Raw genomic sequence first — 15872 nt, 5'->3', positions numbered from 1 at the left:
AGAGCCCAGTTCATAGGCCCTGGCGTGGAATAGGCAGGCTACCAGTTCAATTTAGGGCACATCGTGCCTGCCTATTCAAAACCGGTGAATAGGCAGGCAGTTCAATAGGCAGGCATTAATAAGGCCTGCCGTGTGAATAGGCAGGCAGTTCCAATAGGCAGGCAGTTCAATAGGCCTGCCGGTGAATAGGCCCTGCGGTGAATAGGCAGGCAGTTCAATAGGCGGCAGGCGCTATTTGAACTGCCATGCCGTAGCATTTCAATATGGCCGCATGCGATCGGCAGGCCTATTGAACTGGCCTGATATTGAACTGCCCTGCCTATTACCGGCAGGCCTATTCACCGGCTAGGCCTATTGAATCTGCCGCTATTTGAATCTGCCTGCCTACACCGGCAGGCCTATTGGATACTGCCTGCTCTATTTCACCGGCAGGCTCTATGTGAACTGCCTGCCTATTCATCCGCAGGCCTAGAATCTGCCTGCCTATCACTCGGCAGCCTGTATTTGAACTGCCTTGCCTATTGAACTGCTGTCTATTTCACTGTTTCGGCATTGCCTATGAATTCGCCTGCCTATTGTAATTCTGCCTGCCTATTCAACATCATGTTTTTTTTCTTTTTGTTTTTTCCCTATCGTTTGACTGCTGGCCCTCTTCACGGCACAGGCCCCCTATTGACTGGGGCCTGCCTAAAATTCAACCGGCAGGCCTATTGAACTGCCTGCCTCCATTCACCGGCAGGCCTATTGATAACTGCCTGCCTAATTGAACTGCCTGGCCTATTTCACCGTTCGGCAGGCCTATTGAACTGCCTGCCTTATTGAAAACTGCTGCCTGCCTATTCCCAGCGGCAGGCTATTGAACTGCCTGCCTATTCAACCGGCAGGTGCCTCATTGACTGGAGTTTGAACTGCCTGCCCTGCTATCACAATTCACACGGCAAGGCCCTATTGAACTGGAAACTGCTGCCTGCCTATTGTTGAACTGGGCGGCTGTTGACTGCCTGCCTATTATCACATCTGCCTATTCACCGGCAGGCCTATTGAACTGCCTGCCTATTGAACTGCCTGCCTATTCACCGGCAGGCCTATTCCTACACGTTTAACTTCAAAGTAAACCCCAGGTCGGTTAAAATAACACCGAAGAAAAAGGATTACATAGTGACATAGTGACATAGTGACATAGTGACATAGTGACATAGTGACTCAGGAGTAACATTAAATATAGAATACTATAACCTAACAACATAAGACAACTATACTGAAAAACAAAACTCAAATTGCTGAAATACTATAATTAATAACCAGAGTGTTGATTTGCTTAAATCACTGAAGACCACAGGTTCTTTAACCTTTATTTAACTAGGAAAGTCAGTTAAGAACACATTCTTATTTTCAATGACGGCCTAGGAACGGTGGGTTAACTGCCTTGTTCAGGTGGCAGAACGACAGATTTATACCTTGTCAGCTCGGGGATGCTAGTCCAACGCTCTAACCACTAGGCTACCTGCCGCCTCTACACTCTAACCACTAGCCTACCCTGCCACCTCTACACTCTAACCACTAGGCTACCCTGCCGCCTCTACACTCTAACCACTAGGCTACCCTGCCGCCTCTACACTCTAACCACTAGGCTACCCTGCCGCCTCTACACTCTAACCACTATCCTACCCTGCCTCCTCTTATTTTCATCCATGTCCTTAATGTACACAGCTTTCGCTTATTTGCATAGTTAATTGTTTAAAGGAAAATTCCACCCCAAAAACAATATTTTGTTATTTGTTTCATTGGTCCATTGTCGACATAGTGCCAAAATGTTTTGCATATCAGCAATCAAGTTTTGAAGATATGGAACTTAAATAAATACAGCAGGTACGATGCATTTTGCATCATGCTAGGAGTAACCTGTACGTTGATAGATATTGTGGAGAACTTTGAAACATGGCAGTTTGTTTATTCCTGTCACCCAAAATCTTAAAGATTAAATAATGGACGACATTTGTATTTATTATGGATCCCCTGTCACGCCCTGGCCTTAGTTATCTTTGTTTTCTTTATTATTTTAGTTAGGTCAGGGTGTGACATGGGGGATGTATGTGTTTTGTATTGTCTAGGGGTTTTGTATGTTTATGGGGCAGGGTCTAATCTAGGGGATTGCATGTCTATGGTTGCCTAGATTGGTTCTCAATTAGAGACAGCTGTCTATCGTTGTCTCTGATTGGGAGCCATATTTAGGCAGCCATAGTCATTAGGTAATTGTCTATGTCTACGTGTAAGTTGCCAGTGTCTGCACTTATTTGTTTTGTATAGCTTCCGTTTTGTTTAAGTGTTCTTCAGTACGTAAATAGATTATGTATTCACTTCACGCTGCGCCTTGGTCCTCTTCTCTTTCACGTTACGACGATCGTGACATCCCCATTAGTTCCTGTCAAGGGAGCAGCTACTCTTCCTGGGGTTTATTATGGATCCCCATTAGTTCCTGTCAAGGCAGCAGCTACTTCTTCCTGGGGTTATACGGATCCCCACTTAGTTCCGTGTCAAGGCAGCAGCTACTCTTCCTGGGGTTGTTAGTTATGGATCCAATTAGTTCCTGCCATAGCAGACAGCTACTCTTCCTGGGTTTATCATGGATCCCCATTCAAGGTTGCCTGCCAATGCAAGACGCTACTCTTCCTGGGGTTTATTATGGATCCCCATTAGTTCCTGCCAAGGCAGCAGCTACTCTTCCTGGGGTTTATTATGGATCCCTATTAGTTCCTGCCAAGGCAGCAGCTACTCTTCCTGGGGCGTATTATGGATCCCCATTAGTTCCTGCCAAGGCAGCAGCTACTCTTGCTAGGGGCCACCAAAATTAAGACAGGTATACAATTTTAAAATCATTACAATATATTCCACAACACATTAAGTGTGTGCCCTCAGGCCCCTACTCTACTACCACATATCTACAGTACAACACAAAATCCATGTGTGTATGTTATCATGTGTCTGTGTTTCATAAGTGAGTAAGTGGAGGAGTTATTGGCTTCATCACTACTTGTATTTATGAGATGTATTGTCATGTTGAATGCACCGAGCTGTCCGTTTGAACTACTGGCATATAGCACAGACACCCATTCATACCCCACAAGACATGCCACCAGAGGTCTCTTCACAGTCCCCAAGTCCAAAACAGACTATGGGAGGTGCACACTACTACATAGAGCCATGACTACATGATGCTCCACATCAAGTGCCTCATGCAAGCAGTAAAATTAGATTTAAAAAACAGATACAAAAATACACCTTATGGAACAGTGAGGTCTGTGAAGAGACACAGACACATGCATACACACAGGATAACATACACACAGCTGTCATCAAGGCAAAGGGCGGCTATTTGAAGAATCTCAAATATATTTCGATTTATTTAACTTTTTTTTTTGGTTACTACATGATTCCATATGTGTTATTTCATAGTTTTGATGTCTTCACTATTATTCTACAAATGTAGAAAATAGTTATAAACAAAGAAAAACCCTTGAATGAGTAGGTGTTCTAAAACTTTTGACCGGTAGTGTATATACTACCTCAACTAATCGGTACCCCTGCACATTGACTCGTATATAGTCTCATTACTAAACGGTACCCCCTGTATATAGTCTCGCTATTGTTATTTTATTGTTACTCTTAATTATTATTTACTTTAGTAAATACTTTAGCACTTAAAACTGCATTGTTGATTAAGAGCTTGTAATTGAGCACTTCCCTGTAAGGTCTATCTATACCTGTTGAATTCAGCATGTGATAAATAACATTAGATTTTAATTATTGTGTCTAAACCGCTGTGAATTATATTTTCAAGAACCAAAAATATTACATCTTCAGCTGGTTTTACAAAACCAAAAACTTAACAGGAAGCATAGAAAAAGTGCATATAGAACACATCTACAGCTTCTTTGACTTGCTTTCAATGAGAATGACAGATCTATAACTCACTTTTCTATGTGAATTCAGATAGTCGCCCCAAAAAGCAGCTTTAAAATACTGTAGAATATGCTGATTGATGGGGAATTATATAGTCCAAAAGAATGGGTCCAAGATCAGAGAGGGGAATATTTTATTTGCAGTCTACCGGTCCATGTCCTAGAGAGGGGCCAGTTTCTGTCCAGAGGATAGGGGCCATATCCTAGAGGGGACAGTTTCTGTCCAGAGGATAGGGGCCATTTTCTGTCCAGAGGATTGGGACCACAACCAGATAAGCATTAGACTGGTGGCCAGTCTCTGTTCAGCTACAACTTTCCACTCCTTATGCTCCAGTGGCACATGACACCACAAGGAGTGGAAAGTACAGAAACTGTCCCCTCTCTAGGAAACGATCCCAATCCTCTGGACAGAAACTGGCCCGTCTAGGAATGTTATAGCTAAATAAAAGCCTAGCAACCAGTCTAGGTAACCACAGCAACTGGTAGTCACCAGCGTGGGTGGGAATCGCATTCTCAAATTTACACGAATTAATTTCTATTCCATTGATAGACAACTCCTGGAAGAAAACAACAGTCAATTTATAAATGGGGGGGGGGAAAATGATTTTAATCCACCCGTTTTTAAGTGAGTAGGATTGATTTGAGTCCATTTGAGTCTACATCTTGCCGCTCACAGCTCCTCTGGTCACACATGAAAGACAGTAGTACCCCATCAGTGTGAACCTCCAGGCTGGAACACACAGGACTGACGGGGGTTTAGAAGTGAGGCCTTCTCTGCCGGGCAGTGTACTTTGTGTCAGCTCGGACTTCCCTGGGAGACAAAACACAGCACAGAGGGAAGACGGTAAGAGAGCAGCCTTTGTGTTACAGAGCCTGATGGCTTCCTCCAAATGGGGTTGTAAGCTATATGAACATCATAATGTATGGTACAAATGTTGACCTGTACAGGATCAGGATCCCTGCCCAAATGAGACAGAGTAGGCAGGATCCCTGCCCAATGAGACAGAGTAGGCAGGATCACTGCCCAAATGAGACAGAGTAGGCAGGATCCCTGCCCAATGAGACAGAGTAGCCAGGATCACTGCCCAATGAGACAGAGTAGGCAGGATCCCTGCCCAATGAGACAGAGTAGGCAGAGGGGTACATACCTGCCCTGTCTTCTCCTCCTCTCCTTCTTCTCTAGGATCCAGTCTTTTCCCTTCTTTGCAGACTTGCCCTTCATGTTCTTAAAGCGAGATCTGTACAAAAGACAAACAGGAAATGACCACCAGCAGACACAGGAAGGGATTGAGACACCTCAGCTCTAATCAATATGTTTTACATATTTCATCTTCAAATTAGCTCCGTGTCTTCTGACAGATGTGATCAGTGTCATTGTAAAGGACGTCACACTGCTTGCTAAGCCATTTCCTCCTGATTCGGCTCATACCAAGGCTCCAAACAAGGTCCTCTGTCTCGCAAACACACAGGACCACCCCCCTTAAGTGTCTTACCCAGTCGAGACGCAGAAAAGCTACCTATTTGGACGAGCAAGTGGAGACACTTCAGGCTGAGGACTGAGTTTCCCATATCCCCATCTGCTACATCACGTGATGTCAGAGGGAGGAAAAGCTGCCGGCCAGTAACTTTAATCAGGCAGGAAGACAGCCCTCTGTATCTCTGGGACCTGTCCAAATGCCATCTAGCCAACTATGTTAATGCATTGATTAATGAGTCATAATGGTGGTAATCAATCATTACAACACTTCTACAGTTGAGGAAGTTATTTCTTTACCTCTGTCCTGTGAATTGGACTTGACTTGGGACGCCCCTGTCCACTGTCTCTGACCCCAGCCCCTGAAACACAGGGACCACAAACCATCAGCGTTCAGCGTTCAAGACAACAGTCTCTCCAAATGAACCCTTATTCTTTTCCTCACCTTGGGTAGGCTTCCTGAAAACCCAGCGAACAGACACAGGAAGAACCTGATGGGGAAAAATCAGAGAAGAATGCCAGTTTTAGTCATTTAGCAGCCACTCTTATCCAGAGCGACTTACAGTAAAGTGCATTCATCTTAAAGTAGCTAGGTGGGACAACCACATATCACAGTCATAGTAAGTAAAACCGTTCCTCAATAAAGTAGTTCCTAGCAGTCAGTAGTGTGAGTGTTCGTGCCAGAAGGACATGGGTTTGTGTGTGTTTCTAGTATGACCACCAACTGATGACCAGAGAAATAGAATCTGACATCATTGACTCATTATGCCATCACTGACTCATTATGACATCATTATGACATCATTGACTCATTATGCCATCACTGACTCATTATGACATCATTATGACATCATTGACTCATTTTGACATCATTGACTCATTATGCCATCATTGACTCATTATGACATCATTGACTCATTATGACATCATTGACTTAACTGGAGAGGCCTGTTCTATTGGTTAAATTTCTATGCTGACTACCAATCCAGGTTAGACTCACTTTTTGGCCTTGGTGCTGTTAGGATAGTCCACCACCATGCCTCCACTGAAGCCTGCCTTCATGGCCTGGGATGTAATCAGCTCCAGCTGCACACAGTCAAGTCTATTATTCATATGCACAGCACACATGGTGTACACTGAAACGCTGGCTGGCAGGTTCACCTCTTAATAATAACAATAGTAAAAAGTAGTAAAGTAATAAAGGTGTCATAAAATAGAACAACATTTAGTATAAATATATATAGAAGGAAGACAGTCAACAACAGTAGACCGATGAGAGGAGCAACTACAGGTCAGGAGTGGATATCAGGTGTCACAGAGTGTGTCGGCATGTTTCTGTGGAGATTAACTTGAATAAACTATTTTAATATCACTGTACCTGCTCAGAGTTCTCTGGGTAAAGCTGAAACACTGCACGGGCTCCTCTTGACTAAAAAGATACGGGACAATAACACGAAGGAGTTAGATTGGACCGAGGTCACTAGGGAGGAGGAGTTAGATTGGACCGAGGTCCCACAGGAGGAGGAGTTAGATTGGACGAGGTCCAGGAGGGGAAGTTAGATTGGACGGAGGTCACCAGGGAGGAGGAGTTAGATTGGACCGAGCGTCACTAGGGAGGAGGAGTTAGATTGACGAGGTACTAGCAGGAGTTCGATTGACAGTCACTAGGGAGGAGTTAGATTGGACCGAGGTCAGGCACTAGGGAGGAGGAGTTAGATTGGACCGAGGTCACTAGGGAGGAGGAGTTAGATTGGACCGAGTCCAGGGAGAGGAGTTAGATTGGACCGAGGTCACAGGGAGAGGAGTTAGATGGACGGACAGGGTCACAGGGAGGAGGAGTTAGATATGGACCGAGGTCACTAGGAGAGGAGGAGTTTAGATTGGACCGAGGTCACAGGGAGGAGGAGTTAGATTGGACCGAGGTCACCAGGGAGGAGGAGTTAGATTGGACCGAGGTCACCAGGGAGGAGGGTTAGATTGGACCGAGGTCACAGGAGGAAGAGTTAGATTGGACCGAGGTCACTCAGGGAGGAGGAGTTAGATATGGACGACGGTCACCAGGGAGGAGGAGTTAGATTGGACCGAGGTCACTAGGGAGGAGGAGTTAGATTGGACCGAGGTCACTAGGAGGGAGGAGTTAGATTGACCGAGTCTGGAAGGATTACCGAGGTCACCAGGGAAGGAGTTAGATTGGACCGAGGTCACCAGGGAGGAGGAGTTAGATTGGACCGGAGGTCACTAGGGAGGAGGAGTTAGATTGGACGAGGTCACTAGCGGAGGAGATTAGATTGGACCGAGGTCACTAGGGAGGAGGAGTTAGATTGGACCGAGGTCACCAGGGAGGAGGAGTTAGATTGGACCGAGGTCACAGGGAGGAGGAGTTAGATTGGACCATCGAGGTCACTAGGGAGGAGGAGTTAGATTGGACTAGGTCACTAGGGAGGAGGAGTTAGATTGGACCGAGGTCACTAGGGATCTCACCAGGGAGGAGTAGAGTGTACTGAAGAAGGTGTAGAGCCTCTTGTGGGGCTGTGAGTCTTTTTGTCAGCATTGCAGAGCCACTGGAGAGCAGAAATACTGAGGGATGAGACAAAGAGAGGTAGGGGAGGACACAGACGATAAGTAGAAAGAGAAGGGTGGAGAAGGACAGAAGGAGACTTACTAACTCAGTCTTGACAAGTCATCAATAGTAATTTCTCAGTAGAGATCTCAGGTCTCTTACAGGAAGGAAGGACAAGCTCTTTACCTGATGCAGCCATCAAAGGTCCCAGGCCTGAAGGGCAATCCTCACCCCAATATCCCCAACACAAGGTCTCCCTCCACCTCCCGGTCAGCGCTACATCTAGACAAGGACAACAGCATGGTCAACAGCGGAGCACAACAAACAAATATTGACTGCTATATTTCAGGTTGCTGATCCATCTCTAAATATTAATGCAATATTTTTGCACGGAATGCACAATGGCTGTGCTGACACCCACTCCAACCACACCCCACATGGCTGTGCTGCATGTCCACCAACTCACACTCTCACCAACATGGCTGTGCTGATGTCCACTCCAACCACATCACCCAACATGGCTGTGCTGATGTCCACTCCAACCACACTCACCCAACATGGCTGTGTCTGATGCCACTCCAACCACACTCAACCCAACATGGGCTGTGCTGATGTCCACTCAACCACACTCACCCAACATGGCGTTGCTTGATGTCCACTCAACACACTCACCCAACATGGCTGTGCTGATGTCCACTCAACCACACCTCACCCAACATGGCTGTGCTGAGTGCCACTCCAACCACACTCACACAACATGGCTGTGCTGATGTCCGACTCACCCCACTCACCCAACATGCTGTGCTGATGTCCGACTCAACCACACTCACAACATGGCTGTGCTGATGTCCGACTCAACCACACTCATCCACCACATGGCTGTGCTGATGTCCACTCAACACACTCACCCAAATGGCTGTGCTGACGCCCATCCAACCACACTCACCCCAACATGGCTGTGCTGACGCCCACTCAACCACCTTCCTAACACTCGGCTTGTGCTGACGCACCACAACCACACTCACCCAACATGGCTGTGCTGATGTCCACTCCAACCACACTCACCAACATGGCTGTGCTGATTCCACTCCAACCACACTCACCCAACATGGCTGTGCTGATGCCACTCCAACCACACTCACCACATGGCTGTGCTGATGCCCACTCACCCAACATGGCTGTGCTGATGCCACCACTCACCCAACAATGGCTGTGCTGATGCCCCGCTCACCCAACATGAGCTGTGCTGATCTCCACTCACCCAACATGGCTGTGCTTGATGCCACTCACCCAACATGGCTGTGCTGATGCCCACTCACCCAACATGGCTGTGCTGATGTCCACTCCAACCCAGCAATGTCCCTCCTCTGACAGGTAGTCCCCACTTAGCCCGGAGCCACACCTGATGGGACAAGTTATATAGACACACTCAGTCTAAAGTAGCTTTGATGTTGTTTTGTTCTCCTACCCAGACCCATTACATTAATGAGAGCCCTCAGCAGTCCCCTGGCTGGTACACATACCCTACATCTAGCAGAAAACAGGGCTGGTCCTCGGACAGGTTCAGCAGCTCCACAGCTCTCTCAGACATCTGGCTCTGGATCTCAATAATCCGAGAACTGGAAATCATTGAACAGTTGATTACTTAGCTACCCTTGAATCATATTACATTCTACTGTCTCAAAGAGATTCCATCAAGGGCAGCCTCTGGTCAGTATGTAAATGGTAAAAAATGCAACGATTTGTATTCAAACACAGTGATTCATATTATGCAGCCCATAGGCGGTCATTGTCAAACCCGCACTCACTTCTGAGAATATTTCTTGGCCTCCTCTTCGTTATAGAACTGCAGAACGAGCAGAAATCAAAACAGTTAAGTGCTGCGTGCAGGTAAACACAAGATGTGTCGGGGGAAATGTTGTCCACATAATGAAATAAAGTTCACTAGTCGCTTGCTAGGTAGGTATTTTGGAACAGATCACTAGCTAACTAACTTAGCAAACGTGTGTTTTCTTACAGTTAATGCGGCTAACGTTAGCTAGCTCTCGTCTGTCTTTTTTTTTTTTAAACACAGAAAATATCATACTAACAATTTCAGGCGGAGCCATATGTTCGGGTCGTCGACAACTTGACGCCATGTCTAATTTAGTTACCTACAAGATATCTACGAATGATCGATTTAAACCAAAAAAGCTTAAACGTTGTTATGATGTCTGGCTACAGCTGAGGCTCCACATGTAAGTGTGACGTGGTATTTCAGCGACAAGGAAAGGCGCACGTAATTTAAAGAGACAGTCGCATAGTTGGGGAAAAAAACAATACTATCAGAAACGACTTCAACAACCAAAACGGCCTATTGATTGAAATGCATATCTAAACACAATTTTAAAGCTTACGAAAAATTAATTTGCACAAGACCATCAAATCAGAGAGGAAGAGACGATATTTGAGAACGTTCAAACCTCAATTCCACGTATATGATTGGATGACAGAATACGTTTTGTGACCACATCCCATTTATATATTCTCTCATTGGTCTGCTGTACATTTTACCGGATGCCACCCCTGTCTTCTTCGCTTCTGTCATTTCTCCATGGCCGCTGTACCTGCTGCTACGGGAGAATGGCGGAGGTCAGTCGGAGATTGGGGAGCGGAGTTTACAGATTTTCAGCTATCAGAAACGCACCGACTCACTCCGTCCCCTGCGCCGAAGATCGGCCACACGAAACGATGTCAGTAGTAGCAGCAGCAGCAACCTCTATAATTGGAGCCAGAACCTGTAAAGCCAAGGTAACCGGCCAAGGGATTTACGAATGTCATCCGGTGTCAACAAGGGACAGTCAGGCGAGTTCCTGGGAACCTGAACGTAAAAACCTCAAAGAGAATGCACAGGAATGCACGGAGATAGAGCACATTGATCAAATACTTTCTAGGCTAAAACATGAGAACAGACTGGGGTATGGGACATTACTTTGGTCAAGTAGTGATTTGCTTTTATTAGACTTTAATGCTAAACCCGCTATCAAATTAGCAACTGTTCAGGATAGTGAGCTCAGACGGTCACCTTTGTACCTGTGGCCCAGTGTACAGCCTCTGTCCCAGGGTAACCTAGTAACAGTGCACAGGATGATGTGTTGGAATAGCAGAGGTGTTGTCATGGCCACTTTACACCCTGAAATCTTTGGGTCACCTCGGCAGCTCCGAGCATTCAGCACGGTCATGCTCAACCTGGCAGAGGAGCAGTCAGGCGGGTTTAGACATTACCCAGAGGTCTCCACCAGGGCTTACAGCTGGAGGAGCAAAAACAACCAGTCAGACTCCCCGCCTCTTCACAGGAGCAGAACGGCCTACTACGACATCCTCCGAGTGTCCCCAAGCGCCACCCAATCCCAAATAAAGACCGCATATTACAAGCAGTCGTTCATCTACCACCCAGACAAGAACCCCGACAACGAGGAAGCCACCCAGCGTTTCTCTGATATCACCGAGGCCTATGGCGTGTTGGGGAGCATGGCCCTGAGGAGGAAGTACGACCGCGGCATCCTCAGTGGGTCAGACGTCCAGGGGCCCGGGAGACCCTCGGACCGGGAGGCCACCTCCAGCAACAGAGCCTCTGGCCCACAGCAGTATCAACAACAGCAGAGGTCCCGGCGGTTCTCCAACGTTGGAGGGAAGGCCATGTTTGACTTTGATGCCTTCTTCCAGGCTCACTATGGAGAGCAGCTGCAGAGGGAGAAGGAGCTGAGGGCCAGAAGGGCCCAGTACCAGCAGAAACAGCAGCAGGATTATAAGCAGTGGAAGCTGGGGAAGATGTTGGAGATTACTGTAGGGGTGCTGTTGGCCATGGGAGGGGTCATCTTCTTCAGTATCACTAGGTCCTGAAATAGAAATAAACCAATCTGTCCCTACCTACCTGTTGAGGTTCTGTTTTTGGACAGGTGGTTGCTTGAAGTGTTTCACACAATGTTTCAATTTCTCTCTCCCCAGGTTATTTTCACAGCAAACCGTTGACTTTTAACAAGAACAGCGCAGAAAGTGATGTCGTTAATGGGCCCTACTCTCCATAGTGTCGTTATCAGGACTGATACCAGGCTTTAGCCTACTTCTGTCCTACACAACTGATTATAGCCACACACACATGGCCAAGCTATTCTAAAAACTTAAACGACAATCAGTTGTCTTATACAGAGATGATTTAGTTAGTTAAGTAGGATCCCCAATTAGCTGTTGCACATGCAGCAGCTACTCTTCCTGGGGTCAACACATTTCCATTGACCTTTTAGGGATTTAGCAGACACTCTAATCCAGAGTGACTTACAGTTTGTACATTCACCTTAAGATAGCAAGGTGGGACAATGACATATCACAGGCATAGTAAGTACACTTTTCCTCAATGCAGTAGCTATCAGGTAGGTGGGGGGGGGGTTTATTTACAATACTCTGAAGTGGTCGGGCTTCAGGGGGAAGATGGGAAAATGGGAAGGGCAACAGGGGGAAGATGGTTCTACATTGGGGTGCCAGGACAGAGAGGAGCTTGGACTGGGCTGGACTGGGCTGCAAAACACAAAACATAAAATACATGACAGAGTGCAGAACATTTACTTCATATACAAGAACAAGAAGATGATAATAATACAGTGAATATAAAATAGTAAATTATAATGACACAACTGAATGTTGTTTATAGAGATCTGGGATGATGACTTCATCCCTGTTTCTATTGGTCCAGTCAGAGTTCATAGTGTGAATAGGTCTGATACTTGGCACTGGTTTAAGATAGAACTATTGGGAAGTTTGGCCAGGGACTACAGTGTTGTAAGGATTGTGGAATATACAGTAGATATTTTATTTTTATTTAACCTTTATTTAACTAGGTAAGTCAGTTAAAAATAAATTCTTATTTACAGTGACGGCCTACCAGAAGGCAAAAGGCCACTTGCGGGGACAGGGGCCTGGGATTAAAAATAAAAAATAAATACAATATAGGACAAAACACACATCACAACAAGAGAGACAACACTACATAAAGAGAGACCTAAGACAACAACATAGCAAGGCAGCAACACATGACAACACAGCATGGTAGCAATACAACATGACAACACAACATGGTAGCAACACAACATGACAACACAACATGACAACAACATGGTAGCAGCAGCAGCACAACACATGGTACAAACGTTATTGGTCACAGACCAACAGCACAAAGGGCAAGAAGGTAGAGACAACAATACATCACGCAAAGCAGCCACAACTGTCAGTAAGAGTCTTTGAATGAAGAGATTGAGATAAAACATATGAATGCGCCTTTTTAACAGAATAGGCACTCAATGTATTTCGGGGGTAATGGCTGTTGTCACTTGTCAAATCAACCTTTCTGTTGTTCCACCCTGATTTCTGGGTCAACATTGACATCGCAATATAAATATATTTAAGCAATAACTCCATGTTACCTCTTGACTTTAGTGATCACAATTAAAATGGTTATGACTTTTGAATGATAATGTATTTCTCACACTGGTCATTAAGTAGTCTCTACCTCTAGTAGTAGTACACTAGTCTCTACCTCTTGTAGTAGTACACTAGTCTCTACCTCTTGTAGTAGTACACTAGTCTCTACCTCTAGTAGTAGTACACTAGTCTCTACCTCTGTAGTTGTACACTAGTCTCTACCTCTGTAGTAGTACACTAGTCTCTAACTCTAGTAGTAGTACACTAGTCTCTACCTCTAGTAGTAGTACACTAGTCTCTACCTCTGTAGTTGTTAGCACTAGTCTCTACCTCATGTAGTAGTACACTAGTCTCTACCTCTAGTAGTAGTAGTACCTAGTCTCTAACTCTAGTAGTAGTACACTAGTCTCTACGTCTACTAGATAGTAGTACACTAGTCTCTACCTCTAGTAGTAGTACACTAGTCTCTACCTCTAGTAGTAGTACACTAGTCTCTACCTCTGTAGTAGTACACTAGTCTCTACCTCTGTAGTAGTACACTAGTCCTCTAGCTGCTTAGTAGTAGTTACACTAGTCTCTCTACTCTGTAGTAGTACACTAGTCTCTACCTCTAGTAGTAGTAACACTGCTAGTCTCTAACCTCTAGTAAGTAGTAGTACACTAGTCTCTACCTCTTGTAGTAGTACACTAGTCTCTACCTCTAGTAGTAGTACACTAGTCTCTACCTCTAGTAGTAGTACACTAGTCTCTACCTCTAGTAGTAGTACACTAGTCTCTACCTCTGTAGTAGTACAGTAGTATCTGAAATGCAGTGGAGGCTGCTGAGGGGAGGACGGCTCATAATAATGGTTGGAATGGAGTCAATGGAAATGGTATCAACCACATGGAATCCATGGAAACCACATATTTAATACAATTCCACTCATTCCGCTCCAGCCATTACCACAAGCCCATCCTCCCCAATTAATGTGCCACCAACCTCCTGTGCTGAAATCCCAGACAAGTGTATGCTGGGATGTTATTAATGTGTGGTGGCAGGTAGCCTAGTGGTTAGAGCTTTGGGCCAGTAATTCAAAGGTTGCTGGATTGAATCCCCGAGCTGACAAGGTTAAAAATCTGTCGTTCTGCCCCCCGAACAAGGCAGTTAACCCACTGTTCCCCAGGAGGCCGTCATTGAAAATAAGAATTTGTTCTTAGCTGACTTGCCTGGTTAAATACAATAGGCCTAGAAGACAAGTCAATAAGCACATATTCTGTCCACTAGATGGCGCTGTTCTCCATCAGTTAAAATCAAGCCTTTTCTCATGGACTTACTGAGTATTCAATATGTTGTGATATAAGGGATTGGTGCTAGATCAACTGTCCTGTGGGTTGCTTAGAAACAGAAGACATGACAGGGCCGTTGTAACAGTTTTCTCACAATGTTTAATTCACAGAAATATAAAGTATTATATCTCAAGTACATCACTTTGTACAAAATCTCACAGACTCTTCAAAACTCAGCCAGACAACAGAAATCAGCATAAAATGTTAAGAAACAAAGAGGAAACCACTTGGGCCTCTGATATGTGAACAAGTCTGCTGTGACTCACCGGTTACACTGAGGATCTCACTGAGAACAATGAGGAACGACATCCAATTAGACTCGATAGGAAAATGTCACGTACAACGGGCTGAGGAATACTCTTGAAAAATACGATTTGAATTGCCACATGTACCTGCTGTCGGTCTCTGTTATAGGGAAACAGGCGGTGTCACCAAATTGACCACGCTAGACAGGAAGTACAGAATTTTCTAAATACAAAATGCTATTTCAATAATAACCTATTGTCGATTCAGCCTTCGGGGGGGACTACCACCAGACCATCTGAACAGTTCTAGGTCCCTCCCCATAGAGTTCACCGGCAGGTCGCACACACATAACAATGCAGCGGTGCCATTACATAGCACTAAGTCCCCCAAACTACGGTCATCAAGTCTCCCTAAACTACGGTCGTCAAGTCTCCCTAACTACGGTCGTCAAGTCCCCCAAACTACGGTCGTCAAGTCCCCCAAACTACGGTCGTCAAGTCCCCCAAACTACGGTCATCAAGTCTCCCCTAAACTACGGTCGTCAGACTCCCTACTAACGTCGTCAGTTCCATAACGGTCATCCCCTTAAACTACGGTCGTCAAGTCTCCCTTAAACTACGGTCGTCAAGTCTCACCCTTAAACTATCGTCAGCTCCTAATCCAACGTGTTCTTTCAAATCCTCCAAACTACGTGTCAGCTCACACTAAAACCGTCACCCGCAAAACTGAAAATACCGGTCCGTCAAGTCTCCAACCTAAACACGGTCGTCAAGTCCGCCCCAAAACTACGTCGTCAAGTCCCCAAACTACGGGTCGTTCAGTCCTCGTCAAGTCCCGCCAACTACGGTCGTCA

The 15872-nt window shown here is 45.6% G+C and overlaps 2 protein-coding genes and 2 long non-coding RNA genes across 4 annotated transcripts; 2 read left to right on the top strand and 2 right to left on the bottom strand.

Annotated features, from left to right (window-relative positions):
- Positions 1-4076: 4076 nt before the first annotated feature.
- On the bottom strand, positions 4077-10268 carry bud23 (BUD23 rRNA methyltransferase and ribosome maturation factor). Its single transcript, XM_024141394.1, is given in 13 exon segments — positions 4077-4770; positions 5108-5197; positions 5734-5795; positions 5879-5924; positions 6434-6519; positions 6812-6862; positions 7915-7958; positions 7961-8010; positions 8180-8275; positions 9309-9395; positions 9517-9612; positions 9802-9839; positions 10084-10268. Coding segments are annotated over 13 exon segments (849 nt in total). The 5' UTR covers positions 10132-10268; the 3' UTR covers positions 4077-4715.
- Positions 7617-7948, top strand: LOC139025346 (uncharacterized). Its single transcript, XR_011476917.1, has 3 exons — positions 7617-7650; positions 7716-7797; positions 7865-7948. It is a non-coding gene; the product is annotated as an uncharacterized lncRNA (long non-coding RNA).
- On the bottom strand, positions 8657-8957 carry LOC139025347 (uncharacterized). Its single transcript, XR_011476918.1, has 3 exons — positions 8936-8957; positions 8818-8856; positions 8657-8700 (listed from the first exon to the last, which is right to left on the bottom strand). It is a non-coding gene; the product is annotated as an uncharacterized lncRNA (long non-coding RNA).
- Positions 10269-10545: 277 nt separating the features above from the next.
- LOC112074181 (uncharacterized) lies at positions 10546-11901 on the top strand. The gene has a single exon (XM_024141393.2). The coding sequence runs from the start codon at positions 10550-10552 to the stop codon at positions 11873-11875; it is 1326 nt and encodes a 441-aa protein (XP_023997161.1). The 5' UTR covers positions 10546-10549; the 3' UTR covers positions 11876-11901.
- Positions 11902-15872: the final 3971 nt, after the last annotated feature.

This window comes from Salvelinus sp. IW2-2015, unplaced genomic scaffold (genome assembly GCF_002910315.2).
Source record: "Salvelinus sp. IW2-2015 unplaced genomic scaffold, ASM291031v2 Un_scaffold2530, whole genome shotgun sequence".
In the NCBI taxonomy this organism is placed as follows: Eukaryota; Metazoa; Chordata; class Actinopteri; order Salmoniformes; family Salmonidae; genus Salvelinus; species Salvelinus sp. IW2-2015.
The sequence above is the reverse complement of the archived record's forward strand: the minus strand, read 5'-3'. Positions and strand labels throughout refer to the sequence as shown.

Coding starts and splice junctions, on each gene's coding strand:
- LOC112074181 (XM_024141393.2), top strand. CDS start 10,550: ATGCCACCCCTGTCTTCTTCGCTTCTGTCATTTCTCCATGGCCGCTGT.